This window comes from Lagenorhynchus albirostris, chromosome 17, assembly GCF_949774975.1.
Source record: "Lagenorhynchus albirostris chromosome 17, mLagAlb1.1, whole genome shotgun sequence".
NCBI lineage: Eukaryota > Metazoa > Chordata > Mammalia > Artiodactyla > Delphinidae > Lagenorhynchus > Lagenorhynchus albirostris.
The window spans coordinates 909,054-928,636 of NC_083111.1; the positions used below are offsets into that span (position 1 = coordinate 909,054).

Here is a 19,583-nt window from a genome sequence, read left to right on the forward strand (position 1 = left end):
CGGCACTGTCTCCCTGGGAGGGCCGGCCAGGCGCGCTGCGACCGCGTTCCGACTGTGACGTCGGCGGGTGACCCTCCAGGTGTGGCTGGCTCGAGTTCACAACCCCTTTCATGAGATGCACCGTGAGTCCTCAGGGCTGAATTCTGTGGGGATGTCTTGGGTGGTGAGCGCGACACCAGGGAGGCTTCAGATCCTCAGCGAGGTCTGGGAACCCGGGGGTTGCAGGAATGAGCACGTGTGGTCTAGACGACGGCTTTTCAGGCACGGGAGGGTGAGGGGCTCGCTCCCAGGTTGCCAGTCCTTTTGCCAGGAGGGAGTCTGCCACAGGATATCTTCAAGTTTTTGGTGATGCTGCAGAGAGCAAGAGGCGCTTGGAGTAGTTCCCCGCCCCCCCATTCATTCTTGAGGTGGGGCTGGAGGCTGTCCGTGGAGTCTGGGGAGAGCCCCTGGCAACTTTTCAGCTTGTTAAAGAGGCAACCTCCCAAATAAAGACGAGCTGACAGCTGACACTAGCTCTGGGGTACAGCCTGACCTTGCTTTTCTGGAAAATATCTCAGTAAAATGGATCTTCTACTTATTTGAAAGACAGGTTCTTTGACTGCAAAGGCTAGTCCTTACGTCTTTACTATGAGAGGACTTTCTGCTCTTAACACAGATGAAACACCCTCTTTGAATTAAGACAGCGATAACATGGGTCAGCTCAGCCAGGAGCAAAAAACCTACAATATTCTCCCACATGTCACTTGTTTCGCTTCAGAAGGCAAAATGCTTTTGAATACAAATTATTCTATAGTGTGTGTACTGTCATTGTTAAACTGAAAGCAGAAAACTTCTGCCAACGGTATGTAACAACTGCACATGAGGTCTCTGATTCTCTTTCCTTGTTTCATTTGTTTGTTGAATGGAGGACTGGGGTGCTGCTTGAATCCAGGGTCGAGGATGCTTGGGGAAGGCAGGCAGGCACTGTATGATCCTGAAGCAAATTCCCTGAGAACTGTTAACTAATATGACGTGATAGTGAATGTGAGATTGCCACCGTTAACGGTTAAGCGGTATTCCTGTCCGTGCCCCTGTCCGGCAGGTGCGGCGTTTCTAATAGGACTGTAGGGGACAAATGGGGATGGATGTATTCTGACACACGCGCTGCGAGACCTTAGTGATCTGTCAGATGCCAGAGTCGTGGCAAATATTTAGTCCTTAGAGATCGTTGGGGTGCTCGTTAGAAAGGCAAGCAGCCCAAAGCGTGGCTGTCTGGGGCTAATAAGGGGAGCCGCTCCCGTCCCTACCAGGTGTGCTGAACAGACTCCCTGCCGGCGTGTCTGGGGAGCAACCTCCTCTCTGGGCGAGTTCAGGCGTCTGGGCAGACCTCATGCACTGGAAGCTTCTCGAGCACCTTTGGGGAGCAAATCCATTCTTCCTTCCTAAGCTTCAGGCCTGGGCCCCGCCATCTGTGTTCCCTTAGAGTGGAAAAGCCAATGGAAGGGCAGTGCCACAGAAGGCTGATTAGGAGTCAGATCTGTTCTAGCAGCAGAGACCCTGCACCTGCCGAGAAACCTTGGTGACGCGTCCTACTCCCAGCTCCCCCTCCCCCCGGTCTTCCTTCTATGTTATTCTTTTAGCCAAAACTTTACAAATTCACCATAGCGTCTCTCTCATGTCTCTGAGAGCATTGTGGAACTGGCCTCACCATACGGTCTTGCAAACCTTTCTCAGGGAAAGCAGGCATTTACTAGGGGCGGCTTTTGTCCACATACTGGCAAACCTCAGAGCGTTCTCTACATTCTTGTGACATTCTGAACTTAATATTTTTAGACCTCAGAACGAGCTGTGGGCCTGGTAGAGTCTGCTGAGTGCATCTCAGAGCCGGTGGTAATTTCTGTCCATAGACTTGGTTGCTTGTGGGGAGGAGATGCAGCATTGCGTCCCAAGGGCTTTTTCCAAGAGAGGCAATTAGGCCTGAACAGTTACCTCATATCGAATCAATCAGTAATAGAATAATCAAAAACTGGGCTGAATTTGTGCTGTGCATGAAGTGATCATAGAACTTTCCAAAGTTCAAGCAGCTTTGAGATGGGTGCTTTCGTGAACACAAAAGTACGTTAAAGTGACTATGAAAGTTATAACTGCTTCCTTTAATTTTGTGTGCAAACAGTTTTCTCTTAGACTCACAATTAATTGGAATTTTGCCATAATAAAGAGCTTGGACGTCGAATTGATGAAAGTGTTTCCCTCAGTGTGGACCTTTTACGATGGAGGCGTTTGGAAGCTGTGGGAAATGACATCACAGAATTGATTTCCAAGTATATTACAAGTCTATTATGAAATTACTTTAATGAAAGGAAAATATAAAGGTTAGTTATCTACATAATTTTTATTCATTTGTACCAGTTTTATGTTGTAGGGCGAGTAATGGGAAGTTCTGTGGGGACTTGAGCCAACCTTTCGGGCAGGTGACCCTCCTCTGGTCTCTCACCGCTTTCTCTCCCCTGTGCTGCTCCCCCAGCCCCCTGACAGCACGGGGCGTCTCCCTCCAGGACTGCTGCCAGGCCTTCACTCCATCCCCTGAGGCCCCTCTTGTGAGTGAATCCCTCCTGCCTCTGTCCTCCTGCTTTGCCCCGGGACTACCCTTCCAGCACTTGCCACGCTGAGTGATGACTCTCCTTCTCTGATCTCTCCTCCCCACTGGACTGTGAAGTACATGATCCCTCTCTCCTCGCATTTGTGTCTGTTTTTATCTCTGAATCCCTTTGTCTGGCACCTGTCTGTCATCCTTCTGCATTTGCCAGTACAGCCCAGGCTCCGTGGTCCACACTCAGGGAGAGGAGTCGCCTGAGTGGGAGGAACCCCGAGCCCCTTCCTCCGCAGCCCCCGTCCTGGAGACCCCTGTGAATGTACAGCAGGGCCTTTAGAGGGCTGGGAGCGAAGAAGACATTTTCCGAGTACACACACCAAACACTCACTGCTCTTAACACATCTCTAGGTAATTTTTGGGAACCTTAAGCAAGTGAATGGTGGGGAAGGCAGACACCCGAGGTCTACTGAGGTTGGGGACCTCACGTCTTACATATGCTTCTGATGCTGGAAACTACGGAGTGGCCTGTGATAAGTAATTACTGTGACAGCAGCAATCAGTCAGCAGGTTGAGTAAGGGAGCTGACCCTCCAAGCCTCACGGAGCTGCCCGTGATGTCCTGACGAACCCACTGGGCTTCCTCCTGTGGCCCGCTGGGTCCCGGGCCCAGAGGCTGGCTCTGCCCACTGTGCTGTCTGAATCACCCTCCAGGGACTTGGGATCTGCCCAGGGCTCCCTTGCACGCGGTCCTACCAGCACTCAGGATTGCCATCCTTCTTCAGTCTGGTCATTAGTGGGTGTGTAGTGCAGACTCCTTGTGGTTTTCATTTCCCAATGACTACTGAATTGAATTTCTTTTTGATATTAGGTTGTTAAGTGTTCTTTACGTATTAGGAATGGAACACCGTTATCAGAATAAAGTCTGTGACTTTTATTCTTTTACTAGTGGCCTTTGAAAGCGAAAGTTTTGAGTTTTGATGAAGTTCAGTCTACCACAATTTAATTTTACAGTTCATGCTTTTTGTGTGCTGCTTAAAAATATTTTCCTAATCCAAAACCATAAAGATTTTTGTCCTGTATTTTTTACGTGGTTTATGGTTTTATCTCGTACATTTAGACCGCTGGTTTCCTTCAGTTAATTTTCGTATGTGTCTGAGGTAAGGGTTAATGTTCCCTATTTTTCATATGGGCACCTGATTTTTATAAAAGACTCTTCCTTTTCCATTGAATTATTCTGGCATTTTTGTCAAATACATCTCGTGGGCTTAGTTTTGGACTATCTATTCTGTTCCATTGATCACTGTGGCTGTTCTTTGGCCAGTATCACACTGTGTTCATTTCTGTAGCTTTATAGTGAATCTTCAAATCAGGGGGTGTAAATTCTGTAATGTTGTTCTTTTTCAAAATTGTTTTGATTAATTAACATTCTTTTCATTTCATATGACTTTTAGAATCAGCTTGTCAATTTCCAAAGAAACAGAATCCTGCTGAGGTGTCGCATCACATCTATATAGCAATTTGGGTAGAATTGACGTCTTCACTAAGCTATTGCTTTTTCTGATCCATGGGCTTGGTACGTCTCTCCATTTATGTAGGTCTTCATTACTTTCTCTCAGCATTGTTGTGAGGTTTTAAGTGTACACATCGGAGCATGTGTACATGTATTTATAGTATTTTTGATGCTAATATAAATGCAATGTTTAATATTGCAACTGTTCTTTGATAGTACATAAAATATAACTGATATGTGTACACGGATCTTGTATGCTGGAAACATGCTACACTCGTATATTCTTCTACTAGATTTTTTGTAGATTATTTAAGATTTTCTACATTGATGATCGTGTTCTCTACAAATAAAGGCATCTTTACTTCTTCTTTTCCAATCTGTATGCCTTTTTAAATCAGCATTGGGCACGTTCCCTCCAACACAGGGAACAAAGGGAGGTCCCTGCTTTTGCCCCCTTCCAGCGTGATGCTGAAGGCGGTGGCGAGAGCGGACCCTCGCTTTGCTTCCTGTGTTGGAGGGAAGGTGCCCATTGTTCCGCATCACACGTGCTGTTTGCTGTAGCTTTCTCACAGATGTCCTACATTAGATTAGGAAGCGGTCATCTATTCCAGATTTCCTGAGCGTGTTTGTCATCAGTGGGTTGCTGAGTTTTTACTGCTCGTCCACGCCTCCCCCTGCCGGGAGTGGCAGCATCTGTTAGTTGAGCTGCGCATCACAGAAAACGCAGGCAAAGCTGGAGAGCCTGCCTCTGAGGAAAACAGATGACTCACAGCTCATCCTGGACCTTGAGAGTGTTGGCATTCTCTGCAGTGCTCTGAGCAGTAAGCATCAGTGCAGCACAGAAGGGTCCACCATCATGTCCCCACCCTCCCTCGTTGTGAATTATTGTCAAAGTTCTGTAGCATTTTAAGTCTCCGTTTTTATAAGGTTGACTACACTACTGACTTCGGTCATTTTGAACTGACTTCCTCACTAAAGCCTACAAACGACTGACTTAATTGTCTGGTGCTGTCTCTATGGCCTCACTCAGGGGTTCTTGTTTTGTTTTGTTTTTTCACTGTGGTCAGAGCTTCACAGCTTCACATTTTATTTTCAGTAGAACAGTCTTTTCATTTATTACTTCCTTTTGTGTGAGAATATACTTTCTTTGGCATCTCTATTATTTAGAGACTCAGCACTTTTCTCTTGAAACACAGTGGATCAAGCACCATAAGCTTAGACGTGTTAGACGTACATGGTGATGGTTAGCAGCGCACCCTTTATATTCCTCCTGGTCCTGTGGGGAGACCACCCTTCTCAGCCCTTCGCATCAAGACAGGACCATATCACCGGGTCCTGGCTAGCGGGACGCGGGCAGAAGTGAGAGGGGCTGCCCCGGCCTGGCCACACCACTGATCTCTGCGTGGTCCCCTTCGAGCAGCTGGACAGGGGGTGGGGTACACATTTCCGGAGCCTGGGGCTCCGCGGTAAATCCTTGGAGGACAGACACTGCTTAGAGCGTCCTGGTCAGGGGCACCTTGTGTGGACACTGAGTGAGTGGAAGATCTTCACTGCTCTACAGCGTTGGAGCCTGGGGTCACATGTTACAGATCGCCTACCCTGAGCAATACACACCATCCAGCAAAGTGGGGCAGCCAGTGCCCCGACGGGAACGGGGTACACGCCATCTTTAATGCTTCAGACGACCATAGCTACTTTATGTGCATCTTCCGGTTGCGTTTGCTGAGGAATGAATGATTTATAATCTTGACATCCTGTCTCCAGAAGGAGCAAGTGTTGCCCCAAAGCTATTTGGCTTTTTTTCTCTTACTATGAAGCAATAGACCCCAATAGACCCCAAATATTTCTCGTTAAGTTAATTAAAAATAAAGTACTCTGTTGAGTATTCCCAACCCTTAAATATCTTAAAAAATTGTAAATATTATTCTCTCCATTGTACGCGCTTACTTTTAATTGTCTTACGCTCATGCTGTCATTAGTTTATATTGTAAATCCCAGTGCACTGTCAGTTCAAGCTTCCTCTCCAACGATTCATTCGTAATCTCATAAATGGGAGAATCTTTCTAGTTTATAAATGTGTGTTTCTTTGTGGCCAGCTTCTTGCAGATCTGACTAGATCGTCCTACTCTCGATGGGAGAGCTCCATGGGAGGGGGCCGGGCTCCTCTGTTCCCTGCTCGTGGGCTTGTGCCTTTTGTGTCACTGTTACCCTCAGATCGGGGTTTCTGCGAAGAAATGATTTCAACCTACTCGTCCTTTGTTTCAGGGCTAGTTCAGTCAAAACCAGAGAATTTAATCCCCAACTCCGCTTAACCAGGCACATGTTTAAGGGCAATGCCCGTGACACTCTGGAAGCAGGGAAACAAATAAAGGGTCACATCCTCTCCCGCACATCTCAGAATACTGCTCTTAGGACACGCATGTGACTGTCCTACAAACAGGAGAGCACATGGCCTTGAGAGCCTGCCCTGGAATACACGTTGTCACTTAAACAACAGCAACAAAAACTCATTCTAATAATAACTCACGGTGGGACAGTTGTTTCTCAGTGACTTGTGAGAGCTGTTGCTACTTTTCTTTGTCCCTCTCGATGCTCTGAGGTGTCACACCTGAGCATGTAGCCTCGCCTATTACTTCAGACAGAAAATAGAGGTCATCCTTCACGAACTTTCTAAATTTTCACATCTTCCCCAGCTACCGTCAGGGAGTCCACCTACCCTTCCTTCCTGTGTCAGCAGAGGAAGTGTTTTCTCTCGGACAAGAAGAAGAATCTTTATAATGTTTCCAAAAAGCACACCAAATTCCCTTCAGTTTTTTTAGCTTAAACTCACGTGTCCTTTTCAATGACATCCTTGAAACTTTGGAAATAGGTTTTCTATTTTTTTCATCCCCATTGTTTCTGAGCATCTGCCTACCTTGAACCGTATTGTATTCTGCGAGGTGATATCACATCCTGTGCTGAAGAGAGATCCAGTTAAACAATAAAGAGTCCCAGCTAGAGCTTCAGTTATAATGACATCATGCGACATGTCAAAGTTTGGTTCGAGTTTGTAGATAATTAGTTTCCTACAATTTTCTGGCTGTTCGTCATCACTTTATAGAGCTCGGTGGATTTCAGCCTCAAGATGAGAAGAACCTTCACTTTCTCTTTTACATCCCACAGTGGGTTTTACACCGAGTAGAAATAGCACAGTTTGCTACACTCAGAGGGTTAGAGCCAATGGATTCTTTCCTTTAATAAGATTTTACACATTTGAATTTACTTTGTTCAGGGAGCGCTTAGGAGGAATCAAATACATCCTTCTTCTCCTTCTTCTCCCCCTTCTCCTTCTCCTCCTCCTTCTTCTTCTCTGTTCATCCCTGGTGAAATCAGTTCCTGATTGAGGTCAAGTTCTGCTGCTGGCAGATCTCTTATAGCTCGTCTGACTGTTTGGGACTCACTGTAGGCAAAGGGCTCACAGGACCAAGCCTGCTGTTGATTCTGCTCCTTTCCCCAACATCTCCAGCATTCGCCTATCAACTGACTCCATGTCAGTGAAACTTCACGATTGTTGTACTTTTTTGGATTCCCCTGAAACAGAACCATTCAGTTCAGACCTGGGAACCTATGAAACGAAGTGTGACTAACACTGATCTTAGAGCATGTGGTTAATGAGACCACTGTCTTAGGAGAGACAGGCTAAATCCCTGACTAAGAGCATTGTCTTATAATCACCGCGGCACTGACGGATTGCTTTTCTGAGGAAGGCAATGCTGCATTTGAGAAGCCGGCTTTGTGGCTGGGAGTGTCGATGCTGCTGGGATTAGGGATGGGATGGGACCAGCAGGAGCTCAGGAGAGGAGAGGAGACGTCAGTCTCAGTAGAAAGAGAGTGATTCAGGTCGCCTCCTCGCGGTGGATGGAGGGCTGCTCTCAGGGATCGGCCGAGCTCTGGCGCATTCATTTCTCATTCAGTCTGAGGACTGAGATGTGGCCTCTCTTCGGTGGTCGGAGAACCTTGCATTTAGACAAAAGTGAGCCGGTTTGCAGAGCCTTGCACGTTGATTCAATTCTGCAGTGTTCCTTCTTGTTCTGGAAATCAAGTTCTTAAAAGTCTCTGTTTCAAAGTCTTGTTTCAGTCGTGGATGTGTATCGTTACGTGTGTGTGTCCACATAATCTGGTAATAGATGGTCAAGTCAGTCCGTATTTAGATTTAAAAATGGTTCATCTCCCCACTTCCTTTCTATGAGTAAAGCTCTGGGTCATGGAGAAATGCAGTGCAGGGAAGGGACTCGGAAACGCCCTTGGTGATGCCAGGGTCCTGGTCCCAACTTTGCGGAAGGTCTGGTGTGAGGCTTTGCTGTGCCAACAATGCCAGCTCTAGTAGGAGAACTGTGAGTTTCGTATAAACAAATATATTTTGAGGCACTTTCGGAGTTATTCTCTTAAGAGTTGCTGAAAAATTGCTCTTTGATGAGAACCGCAAAGGGCAGTCTCCGCTCCCACCAGAGGGGTGTCCTCTCCAGCTGGCCCTGGGCGCCCTCACCGTCTCCCTCTCACGACAGGGCCCCGGCTTTCCTTCCAAGTGGGCGGTGGGTTGAACCCGGCTGGTCCCCCGTTCCCCTGCCACCTCTGACTTGCCGGGTCATCTCTGGGACAGAACTGCTTGGATGCGGGCCCTGGTCCTGCTCCTCTGAGGCCGCAGACTTCTGAGCCTGCTGGGTCTTTGTGAGGCATCGCACAGATGTGTTTACATTTACAGCAGCGTTGGAAAGAGAGAAACTGTGAAACAGTCCAAATGTTGCCTCTAAGATGGTCACGAAATGCCTAGGTTTATTTTTCTCCTTGGCTCACTCAGAGAAACGCAGATTCCCCAGCCGTGTGCCCTGAGCTGGGGCTCGGCGCCTCCTTTGTCTGGCCCGGGTCACAGCCACGTTCCTACAGCCCCTGGACCCCGGTCTGCTTCCTAGCCATTACTGTATTCCCTCCTCAGCGGTACCCTCGGAAGCATTTCCTGATCTTCTGGGGGGAGAAGCCCATGGTCAGAATAATGCACAAACCAGCCAATCAGAGGCAGGGCTGGACCTGAGCCAGGACTGCTCTGCATCCGCTATGCTGTCCCCGGGGCCACAGCTCTGTCATCCCGACTTCCTGCCGGACGCAAGGTCGGAGGCTCGCGGCCCCTCTGCTGACCTCAGCTGGCCCCTGTGTGGTGTGGACCCATCAGCCACTCCTTCACGGCTCAGCTGAGCCTGGGAGGCCCCGCAGAAAGTGGTGCACGCACAGCCCCCGTCTCCCCTCTTTACTCCTCTTCTGGGATGGAGAGTCTTCCTGTTGCCCGGACCCAGCTCTGTGGGGACGGAGGGGAATTCACGCGGAGGGTCTCAAGTCTGAAGGGTCCCAGCTCTGCGGGGACGGAGGGGAATTCACGTGGAGGGTCTCAGTCTCTGAAGGGTCCCGTGGAGCAGAGCCGCCCGCGGCTGGGAGCTCACCTCGGATCCAAGGGAAACCACCGTGTCTGTTTTAACCCGGCGGGTTGTTTCTGGGTCTCTGCCAGCTCAGCGTGCGGGTGGTGCTCTAAGACCTGCAGGAGACCAGCCACAAGTCACACGTGCACCATATGAGAGCCTGACGGGCACCGGGGGTCAGGGGAGAGGCCTCCCGGGAAAAGAGGCCCCAGGGAACAGGGAAGGCGTCTGGAGGACACTGCAGAGAGGGGCAGCGGCGGCCGAGGCCCAGGCCTGTGGGGCGCGCTGCCCGGGGGCCGTGGGTGACAGTGGGGCTGAGCCAGCTGTGCCCACGTCGCCGTGGCTGAGAGCCGCAGCCAGCTGTCAGCTCCCGGGGCTGCGTTTGGTGATCTGGGCTCAGCTCAGCTCAGCATCCTCCCCCGTTTGGAAGAGCTGGAATGGGCGCCGCTGTACCCAGCCCCGGCCACCCTGTCGCAGCAGGTCCGCCGCCGCACAGACCCGGAGGAGAAGTGGTACCTCCTTCCAGGGGACTTGGCCCTGCGGGGAGGGAGGAGGCAGGCTGGTGGCTTCCAGGGACCCCGCGGGATGTGGTCCCCTGGGGCTCGGCCACGCACGTTAGGAAACCCCCGAGGGCGAGGGGAGATAGGCGGCCTGGGTGACTCTTACATACAGGGCGCTGGGCGGCTGCCCTCCCCCAGGACCGTGTCCAGGGCTGAGACCCTTTCGGCCGCGTCCCGCGGTGCAGACCCGCTCGCCGGGCGGGAGACTGATTCCCGCGCCGCCCTGTGACCCCCTGGGACCGTGTGGCCGCAGGAACCGTGAGGTCACACCGTCGCCCTGGGGACACGCTCACTTCCTCCCGCTGTGGGCTGGTGCGGAGAGAGGAACTGCTGAAAATAACCGGGAGGGAGGTCACCGAGGGAGAGTCGGCAGGCGGTCCCCGTGCTTCTACTAATGTGGACTTTCTCGGGCTTGAGGAAGTACTTGGTCTCAAAAATAGCCGGTGCTTTTCCAGGAGGAGCCTTGGAGCAGAGCGGTCCCCTGGGCCTGTGAGGCATCGCTCTTGCGGCCGGGCTGCCTCGGTCCTGCCCTGCGCTGCCCAGATATTTGTGCCTGGGGCAGGGGACAGGGACCAGCAGGAAGGGAGAGCCCTTCCTCTCCTTGAGGAGGAATCAAGGGTGTTGAGCATCTGGAAACACAGCCGAGGGCCTGGACACGTCGGTGAAGGATAAAGGTTTCCTGAGAACAAATTCTGAGCTTGACTAATCGGAGTTTGCCAGCACTTATAACCAGGGCAGCGTGTTTTGACAGGTAGAAGCCTGGAGGTGGAGGGTAGGCACCAGAAAGGTGGCAGGAAACACCTACATCTTGCTTTCAAGAACAAGCTACGGTTATTCAATACTGACCGTGTGCCAGGCAGCACTCTTGGCATTTTATCTGTTTTACAGCATCCGACCTCAGGTGAGCCCTGGGCGGTAGGTTGTTTTCCCCTCTGAGCTGCGCTGGAGGAAGCTGAGGCCCGGAGAGGTGTGGTTGCTTCACGCTGGGGGCAAAGGGTGAGCTTCACCTCGCAGGGGCTTTGTGTCCTTTCCAAGCGCACTGGTGGCTGTTCCTGTGCCACATGCGCGTGCGTACCTGTGCGTGTGTGCACGTGCATGCGTGTGTGTGTGCGTGGTGCACTCTTGTATGATGCTTCTGATGGGCGTGCCTATGCCGGCATGACTGCAGGCACGGTTTCACTGGCTCGCCCATCCCCAGGGGCCGCTTGTTCTCTGGTGCTGGTGCCTCGTGTGTCACCTGCCATTTCTTACTGGCCTGTGGTCTCTGGAAAGCCTTTCCCCTGGGAGACGGATGTGGTGGATGGCGCCTTCTGGGTAGACAATGCTGTTTCCACAGGACGCACCGTGGCGTGTTTCCAGCGTGGGGGCTCGCGATGCAGCCCGGGTCCTGCTCCGAGGCTGCTCTGTGGAGGCTGTGACTTCTCGGCCGAGGACAGGTTTAGTTTATGCTATTATATGCCTTGTCGAGCAGACTTCTTCCTGCCAGAGACGTTCAAGGCGAAGGCCAGAATCTGAAAAGTAAACATCTATTTGTGAGGGCACATGAGCACACTTGATTACTTTGTATAGCTGATCACATTTTATATGATGTTTTAGACTCGACCTCACTTCGTGGCAAGGAATCCTCTTTTCTCAAACAGACCAAAAATTCATTGGTGTTTATAGCAAAACCTCATCGAGTCAGGCTGCCCCATGTCACACATCCTACGCAGTTACAATTTAATTTTCTAAAGATGTGAAGAATTATTTGCTTAAAATGAATAACACACCCAAGGCTTGGGGCTACATAGACGCGTTTCTGTGTTCAGTTATGCTTTACGTGCAAATCTGTGTGCTAATTACAGCACAGACTTAGTTCTTCATTCATATCCTCCAACCTTTTAATGGTTCAGATTACTACATGTGCAATTCCTGAAAAGATCTGACAGGAAAGCACTTTAAAGTTTATTATAATCCAAAATGTTTGTGTTTTGTATCTTACCCCTGCCTGTGGCCTCATCAGTGCCCTTCATATGTCTGCTTTGGAATGCTTATCAGGTTCTATATTAATTATTTTCTTCTTATCTGCTTTCTCATAAACACGGTGACTCTGTCAGTTATTCAGAAGGCCTAGCACAGTCCTTCCAGATGCTGGGGATCTCAGGGATCCTGCATCTTCCTGGCCCCTGGCAGTTGCTCAGACTTGGCTATTCATTCCTCCTGGAGGTGTAATTTGTGCTTCTAGTTTCCAGAATAGATGTTATACAATCAATGTTAATTCTTCTCTAAAGGTTTGGTAGCATTCCTCAGGGAAACTATCTGTGCCTGAAGATTAACTTTTGGGGATGCTTTTAGTTACAAATTGGATTTCCTTAATAGTTAAGGAATAGCTTCCTTAAAAAGCTACTCAAATTCCATATGTCATAATGGGTAAGTTGTGGTCGTTTGTGCTTTTCAAGGAATCAGTCCACTCATCTAAGTTGTCACATTTATGTGGGTAGACTTGTCCATGTTACTCCCTTATTATCATTTTCATGTCTGCAGGATCTGTAGTAACATCCCCATTTCATGCCTGATTGGTAATTTGTGACCTCTCTCTCTCTCTCTTTTATTTTTTGTAAGTCTTATAGGAGGTTTGTCAGGGTTGTTGATTTTTTAAAAAAACAAAACTTCTTATTTCATGGGTGTGCTCTATTGTTTTCATGCTTCTAATTTCGTTGGTTTCTGTCCTTGTCCTTCCATTTGCTTTGTTTACTTTGCCAGGTTCTCAAGGTGGAAGCTTAGATCACTGACTTGGAAATTTCCCTCTTTTCTGAGGTAAGCATTTAGTGCTATGAATGTCCCTCCCAGCGCTGCTTTAGCCACATCCCACACATTTTATTATGTGGCATTTTCATTCAGTTCAATGGACATTTTATTTGTCCTGAGATTTCCTCTTTGACCCATGGACTATTTAAAAGTGCATTGGTTAGTTTCCAAGTGTTTGGAGGTTATTTTCCATTTTGGATTTCTAGTTTGGCTCCATTGTGGGCAGCAAGCATTCTGTATGATTTTAATTCTGTTAGATTTGTTGATTTTGTTTTCTGACCAAGATATGGTCTCTCTTGATGTGTTGACTAGATCCTGTTGGTTGATGGTGCTGCTGAGTACTTCCATATTCTTGGTGGTTTTCTGAATAGCTTTTCCATCAAGTGCAGAGAGAGGTATGTCGAAGCCTCCAAATACTGTTGTGGGTTTGCTCTTTCTCCTTTCAGTTCTATCAGGTTTGTTTAAAAAATTATGCAGTCCTGTTGTTTGGTGCATACACATTTGGGATTGCTGTGTCTTCTTGGAGGCCTGACCCTTTTATCGTATTGCACTATTCCTCTCTGTCACTGGTCATTTTCTTTGCTCTGACATCTCCATTCGCTGATATGAATATAGCTTTTGAGAGCTCCTTTCTTTTGATTAATGTTTGCATGATACATCTTTTTCTATATAGTTTCTTGAAGGCAATATATAGTTGTGTCACAATTTTCAATCCACTGGGCCAATCTTTGTCTCATAAGTGCTGTATTTACATCATTTCACTTAATGTAATTATTAATTGTTATGGTTTAAACCTACCATTTCATTTTTCTTTTCTACTTATGTATATTTTTTCTTTTCTCTGTGTCTTTTTTTTCTGGCTTTCTCTGGGTTAGTTGAACACATTTTGGAGTTCCATTTTGATTTATCTCAGTGTTTTTAAATGTATCGCTTTCTGCAAGTTGTTGTTATTGTTGTTTTAATCCCTGTCTACAGGTGTCAATATTTTCCAGTTTGAATAAAGTTTGGAAACTTTACCTCCCTTTATATCCCATTTATAACCTTGTTTAAAATACAATTGTATTGTATATTTTCTCTACATATTTTTAGAGGCACATCAGAAAGTGTTACAACTTTTTGTTTTAACCATCAAGGGTAATTTAGAAAACTCAGTAGGAGAAGGATATGTATTGTCTAGATACATATTTTTACTCTTTGCATTGTTCTCATTTCCTGCCCTTCCAAGTTTCCCTCTTTCAGAAATTCCTTTCTGTCTAGAGAACTTCACTTAGCTATTCTGTTGGGTTAGTTCTGCTAGCAGCAATTTTTTTCTTCATCTGAGAAAGTCTTTGAATTCCCTTCATTCTTGAAGGGTATTTTATGAGTATAGGAATCTAGGTTGATAGTTCTTTTACATCTTAAAAAATATTGTGGACTCTAATTTCTGGAGAGAACTTCACTCTCATTCAAATTGTTTTTCCCCTAGAGAAAAAGTGTTCTTTCTCCTGCTATTTTCAAGATTTTTTTCTTTGTCTTCACATTTTAGTAATGTGAATATGATGTTTCTTGGAATGGATGTCTTAGGGCTTATCCTGTTTGGGATTTTCTCAGCTTCTTGAATCTGTAGGATTATGTCTTTTGCCAAATTTGGAGATTTTGGAGTCATTATTTCATTGAATAGTTTTCCAGACACTTTCTTCCTCCTTTCTTTCAGGAACTCATGCCATGAATGTGAGAATTTTCTTTTAAATCTGCCTACAGTTCCCTGTGACTTTGTTCATCTTTTTCTTTTCTTTTTTCTACTTTTTTTGGTATTGTTCAGATTGGGTAATTTCTGTTGTTTACTGTCCAGTTAATGGATTCTTCCTTTGTCCTCATGTTGTTGAGTCAAAAAATTTTTTTTCAGTTATTGTATTTTTCTATTCTAAATTTCCCTTTTGTTTTACTTTGTATCTTCTATTTGCTAAGACTTTCTGTTCTTTCATTTGTTTCCAGTGTGTTTGTACTTGCTCATTGAAGCACGTTTATGGTGGCTGCTTAAAAATCTTTGTCAGATAATTCTAACATCTTGGCATGTTGGTGTTGGTGTCTGTTGACTGTCTTATTTTTTATTCGGGTTGAAATTTTCTTGATTCTTGGTATAGTGAGTGATTTTCAACTGAAATTTGGACATTTTGGGTATTATGTTATGAGATCTGAATTTTACTTAAACCTTCCATTTTAGCTGCATCACTCCAGCAGGGGGAAGGGGCCTCTGCCTGGGTCCTGCCAGATGAGGTTAGAAGTTCAGGGTCCCCCCTTGGCCTTCACTGGCACCTTCACTGGCACCAAGGGAGGAAAGGCTCCTTGTACAGCTGGTTAAATGTGGGAGTCTGGCTCCCACTAGGCCTCCAGCGACACCAGCCTGGCCTGGATGCTGAGGGTGCCTTGTTACTGCTCCCCACTTGGCTACACTGGCATCACCCCACTGGGGAGTGGGGGGGGGTCTTCATACCCCCATTCAGGATGCAATTCCCAGCCCACTCATTACTTGGCCTTTTGTGACACACCCTGGCAAGGTGTCCAGGGCATCTCATTACACTTGGATGGAACAGGGAGCAGGCCCCTCCCTGTGCCTTTGCTGGTGGGGTTGGGGCCACAGTTTTCCTCTGGCGTTTGGCAAGAGTGGAGCACTTGTTGTCTAGACACTTTCCTTATTGACAGGCTGCCCCTTTTCCAGCCCCTTGGCTGGAGATGGCAGGCTTTCCTTGGGGCTTTTCTGGTTTGTGCCTGTTCACACTTCTGGGTGGCCAGTTCTTCAGCTCCGGGGCTGGGATACAAGGCAAAAAGGAAACCCATGGAATTCGCCACCGTCTCCCTTGGGTCCTGAGTTCTTGAGCGGCGTACCTTCTCCGCTCTACCTTTAGGTTTGTGTTGTATATACTGTTTATTTTTATTTGTACTTAGCAGGAAGAAAAGGGAAAAACATGTCTATTACATCTTTCTGGAAGCAGAAGTCCAATGGAAGGCTGCTAGATTTTTAGTTTCTATTTTAAAAATTTTACAAGCATCTTACTTATAGAAAGATTTTAGGACTCAGTATATTTGTGCGGTTTTCATAAAATGGCAACTCTCTTTTTCACACTCATATTTCCTCTGTGTGTATATTTAATATCATGCTATGTAATGCATATAGTATTATATTACATAATGTATTACTCTATATGTATTACATAAATTTAATGTATTATATACATTATAATACATAATATATAATTATAATATGTTATACATTAATTATATAATACATAGCTGTATTACTTTATATAATTCCATATGTATTTCATGTAATATATACGCCATTACATGTATTTACATTATTGTGTATTATATATAGCAAACTGAGTCACCAATAAGCAAGATTTGAGTCCTCCTTTGCCCGAGCTAGGAGCTGGGTGTCACAGAGCATGAGAGGCAGTTTGTTTGCCGGGAGGCCGTAACAATTGTCACAGACGTGTGTTTTCTCGCAGTTCTGGAGGCGGGAGTCTGAGATAAAGGGTTGGCAGGGCAGGTTTCTCCTGGGCTCGTGGCCGGCCGTGTCCTCCTGCATCTTTACACGTCTCCCTCTGTGTGTCTGGGTCCGAATCTCGTCTTCTTACAAGGACGCAGTTCATGTTGTGTCAGGACCCACCCCCAGTGACCTCACTCTACCTTAATCATCTCTTTAAAGGCCTGTCTCCAAGTCATCCCCTATGAGGTCCTGGGGTCAGGACTTCAGCACTGAGTGTCCAGGGCACCCCCTTCGGCCCCTGACGGGAGCCTGGGACACAGACAGCACAGGGAAGGCCGCAGCCTAGCCCGCCCACTGCTCCTGACTTGGACGCGGCGGCCAGGCCTGGGCTGCAGACAGGCTCCTGGCGGAGGTGGCCGTCAGGGCCGGGGCTCGAGGGAGGCCGGGCCGGCGTCACGAAGGGGCGAATTCCAGGCTGGAAGGGGCCTCTGCTCTCACTTGGTTCCACTTCCTGCTCCAAACAAACCACGACTTCTAACCTGCAGAGAAGGGAGCCGAGCCCCCAGGGGGTGTCCCCCCTACGGCGAAGGCTTCTGGAGTCCTTGCCTGTCCAGCAGCACTCACGAGTGTGTTTCATGAAAGAATGATGGCTTCTTTTCACAGATTTTTAAGGAAATCGATTCTTACATTTTAATGAAAGAGAAAACAAATGATATGGTACATTTCAATAGACCTTCGTGTTAAGAATTCACATATCCTGGAGATATATTCTTGGTTGGTTTTTTTAATTGTTGTTTTTTATACTTAACATATGCTCTGAGATTTACCAATTGAATTTTCTTTGACCTCAAAAACCCACGTAAACCAAGAGTCCGAGCACGAACTGCTTTTCTTCCTCCCCACTTCAAACAAATACACATCTTCTGCTGAATTCCAACAGCCCAGTGGATTCTCCGAGCAGCAGTTGGTAGGAAAAAAAGAGCGGCATGAAAGCCTCCTACCAGACATGGTTAGCAAATGCTTTCTTATTTTAATTTCATTATGATTTATTGAAGCGTTCAAAGTTTGTCCTGGCGATGGGTCCCAGCCACCCCGGCCCAGGAGATAGGTGTCCTTGCTGACTCCCCCTGCATTTGGCAACCTGGTCGTGGCTCAGTGTTACTGCCCACCCTGCCCCCACCAAGGAAATAAGAGCACTGTGTATTCTAGGAAAAAAACACTCCTTTCAGAGTCTCCTCCTCCTGCGGCCTGTGCAGCGCGGGTGCTCTCGGGGGCCGGGAACAGAGTGGCCTTCTGTGGGCCACCAGCCGCAGACTGGCTGTCTGCGTGGGGAGTTCCTGCTGCTCCGGCCCAGCTGCCAGGCCCCTCCTGCTTGGCTGGGGAGCTGAACTGGCAACTCGGGAGCCCAGAGCAGGAAGAAAGGGGCTTTCACTCCCTCCCTGATTGGACACACAGCTCGGCCTCTGGACGCGTGCTTCCCTGACGGCTCTCCGAGCAGCGACGGAGCAGCAGGCCTTCCTCCTGAACCAGCTGCCTGGGGAAGCAGAACCCAGAGGCGGGGCCGTGGCTGGGGGACTGTGCGCGTGCCTCCCCCTTGCTGGGGGCTCTGGGCACCGGTGGGGCCTTGTTCACGTTGGGTCTGCACGGTCCACCCTGGAGCCTCGGCCTGATTTCCAGGGCTGGCCGCCTGCGTGAGGATGCGGGGCTGCAGGGATGCGGGGCTGCAGGGATGTGGGGATGCAGGGCTGTGGGGATAGGGAGACACAAGGATGCGGGCATGTGGGCCCTGAACGCGGCCCTGCTCCATCTCCATGCCTGGGGCTGGGGATGAAGCCCCGCCAGCCCCTCTGCAGATGCCCGGCTCTGGGACTGGACCTCAACCCCGATGGCTGCAACTCTGAGCTGCCACTGGTGCTTAGCTGGCAGCTCCCCGGATTCTAAGGAGCTGGTGGGACCTGCATCAGAGCCTTCCTCGCTCCTTAGAACCGTCAAGGCCCCCAAGCCCTGACCCAGCAGGAGCTGCCTCTCACTGGTGCTGGGGAAGCCTCGGGAAGGGCATGTCTTGAAAGCTCCAGGTGTGGTTCTGGAAGCATTTATTTGGTGAATTCTGGTGTTCCGTGTGGCTCTGATACACGGGTGACTGGGAAGGAAAAGGCCAGAAGAGGAATACTGAGTCCAGCCTTGCATCTTCCTACTTGTGACGACACCGGAGCCCCACGGGGTGTGACCTTCGTTCCCACGGGACCCTCTCTGTCTGGACCTGAGGCCGGAGGAGGAACCAGAGGCAGGACCCTCAGCATAAAGGCTGAGCACCTTCACGGCTCAGCTAACAGTGCACCCCAAGGAGTCTTTATCCTGCCAGCCTGAGAGACCTAAATTCCAAAATTCTCTGCAGAGCCTGACACCTTGAGTGTCGAAAACACCTTTGTTAAATTGAGTTCTTCCCCTAATCTCGTTCACGCACGCTCTGGGGAGGCACCCACGTCACATGTGCTGGACGTTTCTCTTACCTGCACGTGGAGATGAGGTTGTGTCTTGGGCAGGAGCCTCGTTGTTGGATGTGAATAAGCACATATGATGTTCACTGGTCAAATTTTAGTAGGAAACAGAGTCATTTATACCTGTCCTTGAATACCCAGGCAAAAATAAAAGAGGCAGAAAAGGTGGCCCTGACCAGGCGTGTTACCTGTGAGGCCCGCTGGTACGTGGGGGCCCTAGACCTAGGGCATCTTGGCTCAAGTGTTTCACTTATTTATTCATTTTCTCTTTGTTTATTTGCATATTGCTTATGTGACTTGTTTGTTTAGGGGAGCTGGGCTGAGCTAATAATGAATTTGAATCATTTATTTAGGATAGATTGGTTGAATTATTAGCTTATTTACATGATGCCTCTCTGCTTCACTCAGAAAATCGGGAATTCATTCTGAGACTGGGAAAATATTAAGTCTTTACTTCTCAGAAATGCTGTGATTCTTGTTTGCAAAAGAACAAATTAAACCGACAATCAAAAAGCAAAACCAAAACCTGCCCTGACTGTGACCAGAGGAGAAGGGTGGAGAGAGGAGGAGGCACTTTTGCTTTCAGGATAAATTAGACGCACTTTTCCTGTTCCTCCCACAAAGTACAGCTGAAATCGATGGGCTTTAAATGTCTAATACGTGAAGGGAGACTGAAAGTTGGAGACAGGTGGGTGGACAGGTCGGGACTTGGCATCAAGTCTTGAGAGCATCAGGAAGCAG

The 19,583-nt window shown here is 48.2% G+C and overlaps 1 protein-coding gene across 17 annotated transcripts in view; it reads left to right on the forward strand.

Annotated features, from left to right (window-relative positions):
• The window catches only part of LOC132508132 (uncharacterized), an 87,363-nt gene that overhangs the window by 24,207 nt on the left and 43,573 nt on the right, over positions 1-19,583 (forward strand). For 2 of the 17 annotated variants that reach the window (XR_009536438.1, XR_009536444.1), the window contains exon 2: positions 13,188-13,270. The exons of 12 other annotated variants lie outside the window; for them this stretch is intronic. Coding sequence is in view for 1 of the 5 variants with exons in the window: in XM_060128047.1 (XP_059984030.1) it covers positions 111-122 (12 nt within the window). In the remaining 4 variants the exon portion in view is untranslated. Of the gene's footprint in view, positions 1-11; positions 123-13,187; positions 13,271-19,583 lie in introns of those variants that run through there. 3 more of the 17 variants (XR_009536437.1, XM_060128047.1, XR_009536446.1) reach the window with 2 other exon arrangements.